The sequence below is a fragment of the Anser anser genome (assembly GCF_964211835.1).
Source record: "Anser anser genome assembly, chromosome: Z".
Lineage (NCBI taxonomy): Eukaryota > Metazoa > Chordata > Aves > Anseriformes > Anatidae > Anser > Anser anser.
Window position 1 is genome coordinate 10,290,601 of NC_139723.1, and position 16,782 is coordinate 10,307,382.

The following is a 16,782-nucleotide window of genomic DNA, read 5'->3' on the forward strand; positions in this document are numbered from 1 at the left end:
GGGACATCCCTTTGGCCAGTTGGGGTCAGCTGTCCTGGCTGTGTCCCCTCCCAGCTCCCTGTGCACCCCCAGATTCCTCGGATTCACCAGGAGGAAGTCACGCTTGATAGGCCTCTTAAAATTATGTGGTGAAAGGACTGGCTTGGAAGACAAGAAGAGGGCATTGGATATAGACAGGGGGACTAATGGCTGAAGTGCAACCCTGCAGAAGGAGATTTGAGTACTGAGCTGCACAAACGCTCTGCTGCTACCACACTGCTATTAATATTCAACAAGTGTGTAATTCAGAGCTTAACCCAGCCTCACAGAAGGAAGTGCAGTCCCAAATGTGTCCTCCTTACAACTAACAGCCTAAACACAAGTGCAACATCGGGGGAAATTCAGAGAAGATGGGACTGGTGTTGTGAAGGACAAGGCAAACTAGAATAAACACAGCATATGGTAAAATAAATACAATAAAATAAAGTACAATAAAATGAAATGAAATGAAATAATAAAATGAAATAAAATAAAATAAATAAAATAAAATAAAATAAAATAAAATAAAATAAAATAAAATAAAATAAAATAAAATAAAATAAAATAAAATAAAATAAAATAAAATAATAAAATAAATAAAATAAAACAGCCACACCAAGAGGTAACGGCCATCTGTGACAGAGCACTGGCACAGGGTGCCCAGAGAGGCTGTGGAGTCTCCCTCCGCGGAGATCCTCAAAAGCGGCCTGCACATGCTCCTAGGCAACCTGCTGTAGATGGCCCTGCTTGAGCAGGGCAGTGGGGTGCTGTTGGACCAGGAGACCTCCAGAGGTCCCGTCCAACCTCAACCATTCTCTGATCTATGATTCAGTGATTCTGTTAAGTTTGAAAACAAAGAATTCACTTGAACATCAAAAGCAGCATGAAGAAAACAGCCCTGCTCTGGAAGAACACTTTGAAGGAGCATATGCAACTAAGCTGGGCCTGACTGGCATGGAGGCTTACTGCAGCCTCCAACTTGTTACGACATGGTTTGCTCAGACTTTGGCAAAACCTCACCGCTTTTTTCCAACGGTCTTTCCCAACGGTGGTTATAACCTGCTCATGAAGAGCCCAGCCATGGTATCCACCAGGAAGAAAACCACGGCCTCCGCACCTCTTGCAGCCTCTCCAGCCACAGTCACCAATGTGGCTACCCAGACACCGGTCTTGGGGAAACATGCGGCCGTCCAGGTCTTGGGTGTGCCCAAATCGTCTGTTGGTGTCCGACGGCAGCAGCGGTGGGTATGCCTGTGGGAGGTGTGCCCAGGTGGAAGAATTGCTCAGCCTGGTGGCGGAGCTTCAGGAGGAGGTGAGTAGCTAAGGAGCGTCAGGGAGTCAGAGAGGGAAATTGACTGGTGGAAGCATACTCTACGCTCCCTGAGACAGACTCACGAGCCTGCCACAACACAAGTAAGGAAGGTTCCTCTAGCCCACCAGTCAGCCGCTACACAGAAGACAAATGTTGCCCCATGTGCTCCTGCCTGCGCCCAGCCCCACGAGGCTAACGCAGCACGCGGTTGTGTTTCCCTTACCTGCAGGGAGTGCGCACTGTGCGCACTCAGATAGAGGAAAGACGTCACAGAATACTGATGGCCCTCAAGCACAAACAGCTTGAGGCTGAAGTGTGGGGCCAATAATATGAAGGCATACTCTGAAGACTAAAGTGAGCCTGTGCGAGGCTCCTAGCAGGCTGGGGGTGGGAAAGAGGTGGGGAGGGGACATCACCAGGGCAGCTGACCTAAACCACTCAAAGGGATATTCCATGCCATATGATGTCACAGTCTGCAATAAAAGGTGGGAAAAGGGAAGGAGGTGGGGGGGGTCTCATCTAAGAAAACAATAACAAGAATAAACAAAGCAGGTGATGCACAATGCAACTGGTCACCACAAGCTGACTGATGCCCACCTTATCCCTCAGCAAAAATGACCTCTCCTGCCAACCTCCCCACCCTGCCCCAAGTTATTGTCCCACAAGACACCACATGCTATGGGACATTGTGGTGTCCTGTCCCCCTGCTACCAAAACCTTGCCACGTAAACCCACTACATTCCACCCCTCGCCTCTGTGAAAAGCATATTTAAGAATAATCACAATATATTCTCCCTTTACAATTATCACAATCCTCACAAACTTCACTTACATCAAAAAAGAAAAAGAATTCCCCACACCAAAATAAACATAACATCACAACACCGACGAGGTGGACAATTTACACACACACCATCCCTCGTCCCTTCACCACACTAACATGAAACATATTCCTTCACAATTACTGCTTTCTTAAATTCGTCACAACTTTTACATTCGTAACAATCATCCAGTCCATGTTTTGCCCATTATTTCTCTCAACTATCATCCTTATCTCAAATTCCTCAAGCCCCATGTTGGGTGCCAAAAAGGATTGTGGTGGTTTTACTCAGGTGGGCGGCCGAGCTCCACCACAACTGCTCTCTCACTCCCCCTCCTCAAAGAGGAATGAGGAGAAAATACAATGAAAAGGGCTCAAGGGTTGAGATAAGGACGAGGAGATCACACAGTAGTTATTGTGACGGGCAAAACAGACTCAGCATAGGGAGACAGTAAGATTTATTGCCTACTACTAACAAGCTAGAGAAGCGAGAAACAAAGAAACCAAAAGCACCTTCCCCCCCATCCACCCTCTTCCACCTCCCCACCCAAGTGGTGCAGGGGAATGGGGGAATGGGGGTTATGGTCAGTCTATAGCGCTTCTTCGCCGCCGCTCCCTCTCGGTCACTCTCGTCCCCTGTGCTGTGGGGTCCCTCCCACAGGATGCTGTCCTTGATGAACTGATGTGGTGTGGGCTGCCCACAGGCAGCAGCTCTTCAAGAACTTCTCCAGATACAGGTCCGTACCACGGGGTCCATCCCTCAGGAGCAAATTGCTCCAAACTGGATCCCCCACGGGCAGCAGCTGCTGCCAGGTCACCTGCTCCTGCATGGTCTCCTCTCCATGGGCTACAGGTCCGGCCCGGAATCTGCTCTGGCAGGGGTCCTCCACAGGCCACAGCCTCCGTCGGTGCAGGTCCACCTGCTCCACCGTGGTCTCCTCCAGGGGCTGCAGTGTGGAACCCTACTCCACCATGGTACTCCATGGGCTGCAGGGGGACAGCCTGCTCCACCATGGTCCTCACCACAGGCCACAGGGGACTTCTGCTCTGGCGCCCGGAGCACCTCTCCCCCTCCTTCTTCACTGACCTTGGTGCCTGCAGGGCTGTTCCTCACTCCTCTCACTCTCCCAGCTGCTGTGCGGCGCAGCGTTTTTTTTTTTTCCATCTTAAATATGCTCTCACAGAAGCGCAAAACAACATCACTTATTGGCTCGGCTCTGGTCAGCAGTGGGGCCCTTACCAACCATGGGGCAGCTTCTAGATCCTTCTCACAGAAGCCACCCCTATGGCCCCCAGCTACCAAAACCTTGCCACGTAAACCCACTACAGACATCCCTTTGGCCAGCTGGGGTCAGCTGTCCTGGCCATGTCCCCTCCCTGCTCCCTGTGCACCAGCAGCCTCCTCGCTGGTGGGGACATCACTAGGGCAGCTGACCTAAACCACTCAAACGGATATTCCATGCCACATGATGTCACAGTCTGCGATAAAAGGTGGGGAAGGGGAAGGAGATGGGGGGGCTCTTGTTGTGGAAGCATCTGTCCTCCCAAACAACCACTATGCATATTGAGGCCCTGCTTCCTGGGACGTGGCCGAACATCGTTCATTGATGGGAAGTAGAGAGTAACTGCTTTTCTCTCTCTGTGCTTCCGCACAGCCTTTTTTTTGTTTGTTTGTTTTTTCTTCCTCTTTATTTTTCCTTTAATTAAATCACCCTTATCTCAAACCTTGAGCTCTTTGTGTCATATTTTCTCCCCCTTCCCCTTTGAGGAGGGGGAGTGAGAGAGCGGCCGTGGTGGAACTCGGCTGCCCACCCGAGTAAAACCACCACAGTACTGAAGATCTACTTTTTCTCAGTCTTCACTAGGAAGACTGACCTTTAGTAATCCCAGGTCCTAGAAACCAAGGGGATAAGCTGGAACATGGAGGATGAACCCTTGATAGATGAGGATCAGGTCAGAGAGTACTTAAGGAAACTGGACATATATAAGCCCACAGGCCCTGACTGGATGCACCCACAAACACTCAGGGAACTGGCAGATGTCATGGCCATCCTTGATAATCCTTGGTCAGTCACAGTGATTGGGAAAAGTGCCCAAAGACTGGTGGAAAGAAAACATCACTCCTATCTTTACGAAGGGTGAGAAGAAGGAGGAGGGAACTATAGGCGAGTCAGCTTCACCTCAGTCCCTGGGAAAGTGATGGGACAGCTAATCCTGAAAACCATTTTCAGGCACACGGACAAGAAAATCATCAGCAGTTGTCAGCACGGATTCACCAGGAGGAACTCATGCTTGATAAACCTCTTAAAATTATGTGATGAAAGGGCTAGCTTGGAAGACAAGAAGAGGGCATTGGATATAGACAGGGGGACTAATGGCTGAAGTGCAGCCCTGCAGAAAGAGGTTTGAGTACTGAGCTGTACAAATGCTCTGCCGCTACCACACTGCTATTAATATTCAACAAGTGTGTAATTCAGAGCTTAACCCAGCCTCACAGAAGGAAGTGCAGTCCCAAATGTGTCCTCCTTACAACTAACAGCCTAAACACAAGTGCAACATCGGGGGAAATTCAGAGAAGATGGGACTGGTGTTGTGAAGGACAAGGCAAACTAGAATAAACACAGCATACAGTAAGAAAAAAGAAGGAAAAGGTTGTTCATCCCTTGAGACGTAAAAATAAGACTTCAATGAAAAGAGAAAGTAAAACAGCACAGGTGCTTTATTTACATACCCTACATCTTCCCTTGGAACAGTCATAGTGAGGTCCTGACTCCCCTTCAACCCCAATTTCCCACTAACGCTTGCTGATAGGATCAGCAGGTTTAGGAGATGAACAAATCTTGTCCTCTTTGGTCACTGTCTCCCCAGTCACAAACCTGCACACAGGCAGAGACTGGCAAGTGTTTCTCTCAGAAAACAGACAAACAAACAAACAAAATAAAACAGCCACACCCAGAGGTAACAGCCATCTGTGACAGAGCACTGGCACAGGGTGCCCAGAGAGGCTGTGGAGTCTCCCTCCGCGGAGATCCTCAAAAGCGGCCTGCACATGCTCCTAGGCAACCTGCTGTAGATGGCCCTGCTTGAGCAGGGCAGTGGGGTGCTGTTGGACCAGGAGACCTCCAGAGGTCCTGTCCAACCTCAACCATTCTCTGATCTATGATTCAGTGATTCTGTTAAGTTTGAAAACAAAGAATTCACTTGAACATCAAAAGCAGCATGAAGAAAACAGCCCTGCTCTGGAAGAACACTTTGAAGGAGCATATGCAACTAAGCTGGGCCTGACTGGCATGGAGGCTTATTGCAGCCTCCAACTTGTTACGACATGGTTTGCTCAGACCTTGGAAAAACAGGCCATAGGTCTTGTTTTGAGCACTGAGCTGAACAAGTTTTCAGCAGGTGCTGCAGTGATACCTGCATTCAGCCTGTGTGAAGTTCTGAGCTCAGACCAGCCTCACGGAAGGAAGTGAAGTCCAAAATGTGTCCTCCTCACAACTGTAAGTGCAATGAAGGTGGGGATGCTGGAAAGGTGGAAGTAGTATAGCGAAGAAAATGGACCACTGGAGTAACAGGAGCATATGGTAACAAGGGAGAAGGAAGAGGCTGGGTCAAATCTTGATGCCTAAAAATAAGGCTTCCGTGATTTGATTTTTGGGTGCTCACGTGTGGAACCAGGAGCTGGCCTCGATGATCTTTGTGGGTCCCACACCAACTAAAGATGTTCTATTCTTCTGTGACTGGGAATAGGAAGAAAACTGTAACAGGCTCCCTGTTTAAGTAGCCTCTACATCTCACCTTTATGCAGCCTTAGTGAGGTCCCCCCTCCCCTCCTCTCGCCCATCATGTCTTCCCTCTAACCATTTCTCAGGTCTTTCTCAAAAGCTGCTTGGATTAAAAGCAGATTAAGGAGACAAACAGGTCTTGTCATCCTTGAACTCTGTCTCCCCAGTCAGAAACCTACACACTGACAGAGGCAAGCGTCTCCCTCAGAAAAAAAAAAAATCAGCCACCCTCGAACTTAGCAAGGTGCTTGGGAGTTTATTTTTAACAGTACAGAGTCCAGCTACCACAGGACACAGAGGGCTGAGATTCTCATCTCTCAGCATCTGCCCCTTCCATCTTGTGAGTTTTGCACTAAGCCAGGCCAGAATAGGCTGCTCTGTGGCCATGCCTCGTCTGCTGGTACCTGCCATCCACTGCACCATGCTCTTTTCAATGATGGCTCATTGTTACTTTTTTTGGAGGGAGCTCCAGCCCTTCCGATTGTCCTTGCTGGTCCTGTGTTGGGGATTGAGCTGATGGAACCTTTGCTCTTTGCTGGGGTACCCGTCTCCTCTTTCCTTCTGCCTACAAGACTTTCTTGAGGAGGCTGGCTTTAGCATACTCACTGCTTCTGCAGCTGTGCTCATGGGGTAGAGGGATGTAGGGCTTGCTGAGCAGAGCGCTGGGAAGTTGAGAGCCCTGCCTAGTGAAGCCTTCTAGGACTGTGAGCGTGTGGGGGAGGATGCATGTTCCAGGTGCTTCCCGTTGGAAGGCCTTGCAGCAGCTCCCGTGCCACGTGCTGTTGAGGTCTTCCTTTGTAGATCGTCGTATGCTGAATGAAGTTCATCACAGTGCGACTGGGGTATACGAGGGGCTCGGTGTTGTCTCGCGAAGCAAAGTGGTGGCTTCTCCTTGTGGCCTCTGACAGAGTTACCTTGCGCTCTGCAGCCGTGTTCTGAGTGCACGAAGCTCCTTCGGCCTTGCTGCACTTCCCTTGCCTGCTTCCCAAAGTTTCTCTCTGCCAAGCGGAGGGCGGCTGAGGTGAGAGACGGAGGCAGAGGCGTCAGCACCGCCGCCTCAGGGGCCTCACTCTGGTCCCCCGCCCATGCTGAGGCGAGATGTGCGTGGCCTATGAGGTGTCGGCCCCTTTGTGACACGGTGGGTGACATCATGGGGCTCAGCTATAAAACCCCGTCCCCGCCGTGCCCGGCCACACTTCCCAGCAAGGCCTGGGAGGTGTTGGAGTTGCTCTCGCCAGCGCTGCTCTGCTCCACAGGAGCTGCTCTGCCAGCAGCAGAAGGCGAGGGGAGCCTGTGGGAGAGAACGCTGGTTGGGAAGTGTTGAGGAGGAGAAGGAGGAGGAGCCAAGGGAGTTTTGTAGCAGGAAGAGCACCTCTTTCCCAGCTGCTGTAAGGCAGGGGCAAAGATGAAGCACTACCTGCTCTTCAGCCCCTTGAAGCCTGAGGAACTTTCATTAATTAAGGAGCTCACCAGCAAAGGTAAGGCCCTGGGGGGCCCTTGTGGGAGCACTGTTGTCGCAAAGATGGACATGAGCTGTGGAAAGCTTGGGGCTGCCACTGCCGGGGGAAGGTCTTCTGAAGGGTCCTGGCATCTGCAAGGAGAGCCCTGAGTGCATCAAATGTGCTTCCCAAGGTGCATCTGATGCCTCCCCTTCCTCCCCAGGCCTGTCCTGGGCACAGTGCGGGCTTGCAAGCTGGGCAAGGTCCAGGAGCTGTGCAGCAGCTTGCCCCAGCAGTGCGAGTGCTGGCTGAGAGCAAGGCAGAGCTTGATCACACACCACTGTCACCTCTGTGGCTATGGGGGTTCAGACTTCATGGGCATTGCCAACTCACCGCATCTTGGGATCTGTCTTTTGCTTTCCAGAAATCTGCCAAGTGTGGGATAGTACATCCAAATACATCAGAAGGCAGCTGTTGCGGAAGCAGGTGAGCCTTACATCCTGCCCCTGGCCCATCTTGCCCCTTTGGACCTGGGCCACGCAGCACCATCTTCAGGGCCCGCAAGTCACGCAGCACCCTTGCAGCTCTGTCCAGCACTGCCATTGATCCCTCTTCTTGCTTGCGTTTTCAGGTGGTGAATATTGGAATCGGAACCTTTGCCGTTGTGCCAGCAGACACCACTAGTGCCGATGGCAAGGCTATGGTTGTTCAGAAACCCGTGTTCAAGCCCTGCAGGTTTATGATGACATTTTACAAGCTCAAGTGTGCCGAGAACGAAATTTCTAGTAAGAAGCTTTTTGCTTTGCTTTCCCTGTGCAGCCCTTGCCTTTTGCTCCATGCAGTCGTCCCTGTGCCATGGCAGAGCAAAGTGTCTTGCAACATGGACAGGCCGAGTGTGGGTGCACATACAGCATCCCAGAACCTGCCCCTCCCCTGGGAGTCAGCCCCCTCTTTGCGGCTCGTCCCACCCTCTAGCTGGATGCTCGTAGCAGGTGGCAAAGCTTCCCTTGGCCTTCTGTTCCCCATCTGCTCTGCTCTGGAGATGTGGCCAAAGCTGGCAAGGGCCTTCCCCGTGGCACAGCATTGCACGAGGGCTGGGCGCTGCCCACACTTAGTGTGTGAGTTTGCTGAAATGCGTGGGGACTGACGTTGTTGCTTCATGGTTGTTTTCTAGTCGAGACACCATTTGCTCCGCTGGACTTTGAGCAGATTGCCTCAGACATCCACTTCCGACCACAAATAGTAGAGCAGTGCATCCATGAGACCCTGCTTCTCTTCGCTGGTGCCCTCCTGGACAAAAAGGATGTGGAATTCTTCTTCAAGGGTATCGGGATTCTTACTGTGCGAAGAAAAGTGGTCACCATGAACTTCTACACTGAGTTCCTGCTGGAGGTGGATGACACAGACAACATGTATGAAGCTCTTCTCACGGTGAGTGGTTCGTGTCTCCGGGGCTGCTGGCAGCTCTGGCAATGCTGTCAAAGCTCTCTCAAACTGCTTTCTCCTTGCCTGCCTCGCCATTGGGTGAGACAGGCTCGAGGAGCTATACAAACTCTCGGTAGCATCTGGGCCTGTTTGTGTGAGGGGCTAATGACACCAAAGGAGAAAGTGGGGCGAGGATTTTGGAGAGGCAGCCATGTCCCTGAGCAGTGGGAACGTTTGCTACCTTTGGGAGCAAGGAGCACATATCCTGGGCTTCTGCTGACGTGTGTCTGTCCCATTGCAGGACTCCAAGATGACGGATATGATTGCATCTGACGGCAAAAATAAATATACTCGTATCAGTGGAAATAGTTTCATCACACTACCAACGTGAGTGCCATCTCTTCTGCAACATCTGGCTGGCCAGGGGAGCTGGTGCCCAGCTCGTGCTTTGGGTGCAGCCCCTTCATGGTGCTTCTCTCCTGCCAAAGTGAGGCAGGACCAGCTCGTTGCTGGGAGGGCTTCCAGGCTGACCCCCTGCTCAGTCCTTCTGGGCAGTGCAGATGAAGCGGCCAGTCTGCAGTTGAGGGTCCCTGAGAGTGGTGGGAGGGTGTGAGGGGACAGCGAGGAGGACTTGTGTTGGGTCTGGCAGGAAGGCGAGGGAAGCGCGGGAAGAAGCTTCTGGAGGCTGTGGGGCCCCTCAGCTCGCACAGGCCATTGTGTCCTCCAAAGGCTCGGCAGTAGCTCCCAAAGAACCCTGCCAGCAGCTTCTTAGTGGGGGACACCAAGGGAACACAGTGCCTCTTTTGACAAGTGGTGTCTATCTGTTTCCAGGCTTATACTTCAGGACCCGCACTGCAATCCGATTTCCATCAAGCCCAAAAGAGATCCGCAGCCTTGGGGCAAGGGTGGCCGAAGAGGTAATGTCCCAGTGGGCTTCTGGCAGGGGGTTGCATGTTCTCCTCTCGTCCTCGCAGGGCAGGAGAGCCAGTGTTGATGTGTGGGGCATGGGAGAGAAGGCAGCTGTGTGGGACAAAATGCCCCAGGAATGGTGGCTCCTAGGGTCGGCAATGAGTGTGGGTGGGCACGGCTGAGCAGCTCTGCTGCTGCCGCTGCCCTGCACAGACACAGAGGTGACATCGTGGTGTTCTCTTGCAGTGAGTGTGCTGGACCCGGTGGTGCTGGCTCAGAGGAGGGTTTCTCTAGCCAAGATGGCAGAGAAGAAAACCAAGGAGGATAAAAACAAGCAAGGTGACCAAGCCAGGTGAGCCTGCTGGAGAAGTGTTGTGGTGGAGTTGGGGGACATAAAGGCAAGAGCCTTTTGTGCCAGTAAGAAGTTTCCATAGGCTGCAGTGCATGTGCTCATGCCAAAAAGCACTGGAAACATCAAAGGGACAGCCGTTGTCCTGGTGGAGACATGGTCTTCCTCCTGCATAAGCACTTTCTGCTGCTGGAGCTAAGGTGTGAGCTGCGAGCCCAGCTCTTAGAAACTGCCTCCAAGAGTACTCCCATAAGCTAAGCCTGCTGTGTCTTTTTAGATTCCTGCCACCAATTCATGAGAGGTCTGGGGAAGAGCTGAAGAAGCCAAAACCTCCAGCTCATCCACGGCCATCCACGGCTTTTCCTCTGGACCCTCCGACAATGGTACGCCATAGGTATTTGCCAGCCCCGTTCCACTTTGGGGTCTCCAGAGCAAGGCAGAAGCAGCAGCTGATGCTGCCCACCATCCCTGTGCTCCTGCATGTACCCAGCCCCAGGAGACTAATGCTGTACGCGGTTGTGTTTCCCTTGCCTGCAGGGAGTGTGCTCTGTGTGCACTCAGATAGAAGAAAGACAGGAACGCATACTGATGGGCCACAGGCTCAAAAAGATTGAAGCTGAAATGTGGGACCAATACTATGTATGCATATGGAGTAGGAGCATGGAGCATGGCGTGTTTTCAGAGCCTCCAGGAAAAAATGCCCCCAGCAGGCATTTGCCCTCCTCCTTGGGAGGGAGGGGAGCAGTGCAGGTCTCCGGCATGGCAGCGTTACAGTCACCACCTGGCCACTCAAGGGGCCTGCTGTCTGCCCACACCCCTGCACGCTGAAAGGAGCAAAGGGCCAAGCCAGCAGTGAGCTGGGCATGGGCACGGGTCTGCCGGGAGACTGTACCTCTCTGCAAGGGATCAGAGCCCGCAGTACCTGCGCTCTGAAGGCTAAACTGAGCCTGTGCGAGGCACCTAACTCAGCAGAAGCACACCCCCAGGCAGAAACGGCAGGCCGTGCCCTGGGCTCAGGGAGCAAGGGCTGTAGCCTTGAAAGCACTGGCTGTTGGTAGCAGACCCCATTGGAGAGGGTAGCCCACTGCTGCTCAGCGCCATTTGCTGCAGGAGTGCACTGGGAGGGGCAGCCTCAGCTCCTTGCAGCAGTTCTTTAGGAGACTCTCTTCTGGTTTTGCAGAGACCCTTCTGCCAATTGCTCAAGTGCTTGCGACGTCCTTCCCACATCGTGAGAAAGGAGTACGATCAGATGCTCAAAGAGAGGATGAAGCAGAATGATAAAGGCCAAAGACATACGAGCCAGAAGGCACCACAGGGATGGCACGAAGAGCCACAGCCCCCGAGGACAGCACAGACAGAGTAAGTGTGCACAGGCCCAACCGAGGCCTGGGAAGAGCCCTGGAGGACCTGAGACCCTGAGCCGTGTACTGGGGTTCCCAGGGCTTGTCGTCCTCCCCTTCCTCGTGACATGGAAAGGAGCAGGGTGCGATGCCACCCCCAGGGGCCTCTCCGCACCCCCAGGCCGGGACTTGAAACAGGTCCAGAGGGGTAGGCTGTGGGTGCAAAGGGCCAAGGGGGTAGTGTCTGATGGTGGGCGTCTGTGTGGGACGTTGCAACACATCCCACAGCTAGGGGCCTGAGTGAGGCCTTGGGACACTTCTGTCCCTTCTTCCCCACACAAGTGGGGGAAGTGAGATGGTTTTGTGCCAGTGAGATGTTCCCCTCAGCCGTATTGCATGTGCTCATGCCAAAAAGCACTGGAAACATCAAAGGGACAGCTGTTGTCCTGGTGGAGACATGGTCTTCCTCCTGCACAAGCATCTTGTGCTGCTGGAGCTAAGGTGTGAGCTGCGAGCCCAGCTCTTAGAAACAGTCTCCAAGTGTACTCCCAGAAGCTAAGCCTGCTGTGTCTTTCTAGATTATTGCCACCACCTCGTGAGAGGTCTGAGAAGGAGCTGAAGAAGCCAAAACCTCCAGCTCATCCACAGCCTAAGCCCCCTGAGCACAGGGCTTTTGCTCAGGACTCTTCAAGACCGGTACGCCATAGTTATTTGCCAGCCCCGTTTGCCCTTGGAGACTCCAGAGCAGGGCAGAAGCAGCAGCTGTTGCTGCCCACCGTCCCTGTGCTCCTGCCTGTGCCCAGCCCCAGGAGACTAACCCTGCATATGGTTGTGTTTCCCTTGTCAGCAGGGAGTACGCTCTGTACGTACTAAAATAGAAGAAAGACGGCACCGTATACTGATAGACCATAAGCTCAAAAAGCTTGAGGCTGCAACGTGGAACCAATATGATTCAACGTTGCGGAGGCTGATGATGGAGCACAGGCAGGTATGGCATGCGTTCAGAGCCCCCAGGAAAAAAATGCCCCCAGCAGGCATTTCCCCACTCCTTGGGAGGGAGGGGAGCAGTGCAGGTCTCTGGCATGGCAGCGTTACAGTCACCACCTGGCCACTCAAGGGGCCTGCTGTCTGCCCACACCCCTGCACGCTGAAAGGAGCAAAGGGCCAAGCCAGCAGTGAGCTGGGCATGGGCACGGGTCTGCCGGGAGACAGTACCTTTCTGCAAGGGATCAGAGCCCGCAGTACCTGCGCTCTGAAGGCTAAAGTGAGCCTGTGCGAGGCACCTAACTCAGCAGAAGCACACCCCCAGGCAGAAACGGCAGGCCGTGCCCTGGGCTCAGGGAGCAAGGGCTGTAGCCTTGAAAGCGCTGGCTGTTGGTAGCAGACCCCATTGGAGAGGGTAGCCCGCTGCTGCTCAGCGCCATTTGCTGCAGGAGTGCACTGGGAGGGGCAGCCTCAGCTCCTTGCAGCAGTTCTTTATGAAACTCTCTTCTGGTTTTGCAGAAAAACTTCCGCCACCCGCTGGAGTGTGACCAACATCCTTCCTTCCGTGTCAGAATGGAGTACGACGAGAAGGTAAAGGAGAGGATGAAAGAGAATGAGGAAGGCCTAAGCCCTGTGAGCCAGAAGGCACCAGAGGGATGGCACGAAGACCCACAGCCCCTGAGGAGAGCACAGAGAGAGTAAGTGTGCACAGGTACAACTGCGGCCTGGGAATCCCCCTGGAGGCCGTGAGCCCTGGAGCAGTGTTCTGGGGATCCCAGCGCTCGGAGTCCTCCCCTTCCTCGTGACACCGGATGGAGCTGGGTGTGATGCCATGCCCAGGGGCCTCTCTGCACCCCCAGGCCGAGCCATGACACAGGTCCCAGGGGAAGGCTGTGGGTGCAAAGGGCCAAGGGGGCCGTGTCTGACGGTGTCCGTCCGTGTGGGATGAAGCAACACATCCCACAGCTAAGGGTCTGAGTGAGGCCTTGGGACACTTCTGTCCCTTCTTCCCCACACAAGTGAGGGAAGTGAGATGGTTTTGTGCCAGTGAGATGTTTCCCTTGGATGCAGTGCATGTGCTCATGCCAAAAGGCACTGGAAACATCAAAGGGACAGCTGTTGTCCTGGTGGAGACGTGGTCTTCCTCCTGCACAAGCACCTTGTGCTGCTGGAGCTAAGGTGTGAGCTGCGAGCCCAGCTCTTAGAAACGGCCTCCAAGAGTACTCCCAGAAGCTCAGCCTGCTGTGTCTTTTTAGATTCGAGCCACCAATTCACAAGAGGTCTGAGAAGGAGCTGAAGAAGCCAACACCTCCAGCTCATCCACAGCCTACACCCCCTGAGCGCCCGGATAAACCTCAGGACCCTCCAACAACGGTACGCTATAGCCATTTGCCAGCCCCGTTTGCCCTTGGAGACTCCAGAGCAGGGCAGAAGCAGCAGCTGTTGCTGCCCACCGTCCCTGTGCTCCTGCCTGTGCCCAGCCCCAGGAGACTAACCCTGCACTCGGTTGTGTTTCCCTTGCCTGCAGAGGGCGCGCTCTGTGCGTGCTCAGATGGAAGAAAGACGGCACAGAATACTGATGGCCCACGAGCGCAAACAGGTTGAGGATGAAATCTGGGGGGAATACGATGCAATCCTACGGAGTAGGAGCAGGGAGCGAGAAAAGGTATGTCATGCATTCAGAGCCCCCATGAAAGAAATGCCCCCAGCAGGCATTTCCCCACTCCTTGGGAGGGAGGTGAGCAGTGCAGGTCTCTGGCACAGCAGTGTTCTGGTCACCACCTGGCCAGGCAGGTGCCTGCTGTCTGCCCGCTCCCCTGCGCGTTGCCGTGCGGAAGTAGCTGTTGCAAGAAGCAAAGGGCAAAGCCAGCAGCGAGCTGGGCATGGGCACGGGTCTGCCGAGGGACCATACATCCCTGCGAGGGATCAGTGCCCACAGTACCTGCGCTCTCAAGACTAAAGTGAGCCTGTGTGAGGCACCTAACTCAGCAGAAGCGCACTCGCATGCAGAAAAGGCAGGCCCTGCCCTGGGCTCAGGGAGCAAGGGCTGCAGCCTTGAAAGCGCTGGCTGTTGGAAAGAGACCCCATTGGAGAGGGTAGCCCGCTGCTGCTCAGCGCCATTTACTGCAGGAGTGCCCTGGAAAGGGTAGCCTCAGCTCTGTGCAGCAGTTCTTTAGGAGACTCTCTTCTGGTTTTGCAGAACCCCGTCTACCACCAGCTGGAATGTGGCCGACGACCTTCCTGCCTGTTGAGAAAGGAGTACGACAAGAAGCTGAAGGAGAGGATGAAAGAGAATGACAAAGGCCAAAGCCCTGCAAATCAGAAAGCATCAGATGGGTGGAAGGAAGAGCCACAGCTCCCCAGGTGAGCACAGAGAGAGTGAGTGTGCACCAGCCCCGCTGAGCCTGGGAACAGCCCTGGAGGCCCTGAGACCGTGAGAGTGTTCTAGGATTCCCTGGGCTCGGAGTCCTCCCCTTCCTCGTGACACCGGATGGAGCTGGGTGTGATGCCACCCCCAGGGGCCTCTCTGCACCACAAGGCCAAGGCATGACACAGGTCCCGAGGGGAAGGCTGTGGGTGCAAAGGGCCAAGGGGGCTGTGTCTGATGGTGGGCGTCTGTGTGGGACATTGCAACACATCCCACAGCTAGGGGCCTGAGTGAGGCCTTGGGACACTTCTGTCCCTTCTTCCCCACACAAGTGGGGGAAGTGAGATGGTTTTGTGCCAGTGAGATGTTCCCCTCAGCCGTAGTGCATGTGCTCATGCCAAAAAGCACTGGAAACATCAAAGGGACAGCTGTTGTCCTGGTGGAGACGTGGTCTTCCTCCTGCACAAGCACCTTGTGCTGCTGGAGCTAAGGTGTGAGCTGCGAGCCCAGCTCTTAGAAACGGCCTCCAAGAGTACTCCCAGAAGCTAAGCCTGCTGTGTCTTTTTAGATTCGAGCCACCAATTCACGAGAGGTCTGAGAAGGAATTGAAGAAGCCAACACCTCTAGCTCGTCTACAGCCTAGGCCCCCTGAGCGCCTGGGTTTTTCTGCTCAGAAAACTGCAACCACGGTACGCCATAGACATTTGCCAGCCCCGTTTCCCCCTGGGGACTCCAGGGCAGGGCAGAAACGGCAGCTGTTGCTGCCCACCGTCCCTGTGCTCCTGCCTGTGCCCAGCCCCAGAGACAAACGCTACACACGGTTGTGTTTCCCTTACCTGCAGGGAGCGTACTATATGCGTGCTCTGAGAGAGGAAAGACGGGAACAAATACTAATGGCCCACAGGCTCAAAAGAATTAAAGCGGAATCATGGGATAAATACGATTCCAGCATGCGGAAGCTGATCTTTGAGCGAAGACAGATATGGCATGCATTCAGAGCCCCCAGGAAAAAAAAAGCCCCAAGCAGGCATTTCCCCACTCCTTGGGAGGGAGGGGAGCAGCGCAGGTCTCCGGCACAGCAGCGCTGTGGTCACCACCTGGCCAGGCAGGGGCCTGCTATTTGTCCGCTCCCCTGCGCGTTGCTGTGCGGGAGGAGCTGTTGCAAGGAGCAAAGGGCCAAGCCAGCAGCGAGCTGGGCATGGGCACGGGTCTGCCGAGGGACTGTACCTCCCTGTGAGGGATCAGTGCCCTCAGTACCTGCGCCCTGAAGACTAAAGTGAGCTTGGACGAGGCACCTAACTCGGCAGAAGCACCCCCCCCCAGGCAGAAAAGGCGGGCCCTGCCCTGGGCTCAGGGAGCAAGGGCTGCAGCCTTGAAAGAGCTGGCTGTTGGTAGCAGACCCCATTGGAGAGGATTGCCCCCTGCTGCTCAGTACAGGCGTGCACTGGGAGGGACAGCCTCAGCTCCTTGCAGCAGTTCTTTAGGAGACTCTCTTCTCGTTTTGCAGAAGAACTTCCACCACTCGCTGGAGTGTGACCGACGTCCGTCCTTCCTCTTAAGAAAGGAGTACGATGAGAAGCTGAAGGAGAGGCTGAATCAGAATGTGAAAGGCCAAAGCCCTACGAGCCGGAAGGCAGCAGAGAGGGGGCAGGAAGATCCGCAGCTCCCCAGGAGAGCAGAGACAGAGTAAGTGTGTGCCAGCCCCGCTGAGCCTGGGAAGAGCCCTGGAGGCCATGAGCCCTGGAGCAGTGTGCTGGGGTTCCCAGCGCTTGGAGTCCTCCGCTTCCTTGTAACACGGGAAGGAGCTGGGTGCGATGCCGTGCCCGGGGGCCTCTCTGCACCCCACAACCGAGCCATGACACAGGTCCCGAGGGGAAGGCTGTGGGTGCAAAGGGCCAAGGGGGCCATGTCTGATGGTGGGCGTCTGCATGGGACGTAGCAACACATCCCACAGCTAGGGGCCTGAGTGAGGCCTTGGGACATTACTGTCCTTTCTTCCCCACCCAAGTTGATGGCCTTTCTTTTGGATCCTGCAG

General features: G+C 54.2%; 1 protein-coding gene across 1 annotated transcript; it reads left to right on the top strand.

Moving 5' to 3' along the window:
* Positions 1–13,406: 13,406 nt before the first annotated feature.
* On the top strand, positions 13,407–16,304 carry LOC310889251 (uncharacterized protein). The gene is made up of 4 exons (XM_083816483.1): positions 13,407–13,752; positions 13,907–14,044; positions 14,579–14,742; positions 15,315–16,304. The coding sequence occupies exons 2-4, from the start codon at positions 13,931–13,933 to the stop codon at positions 16,012–16,014; spliced, it is 978 nt and encodes a 325-aa protein (XP_083672609.1). The 5' UTR covers positions 13,407–13,752; positions 13,907–13,930; the 3' UTR covers positions 16,015–16,304.
* Positions 16,305–16,782: the final 478 nt, after the last annotated feature.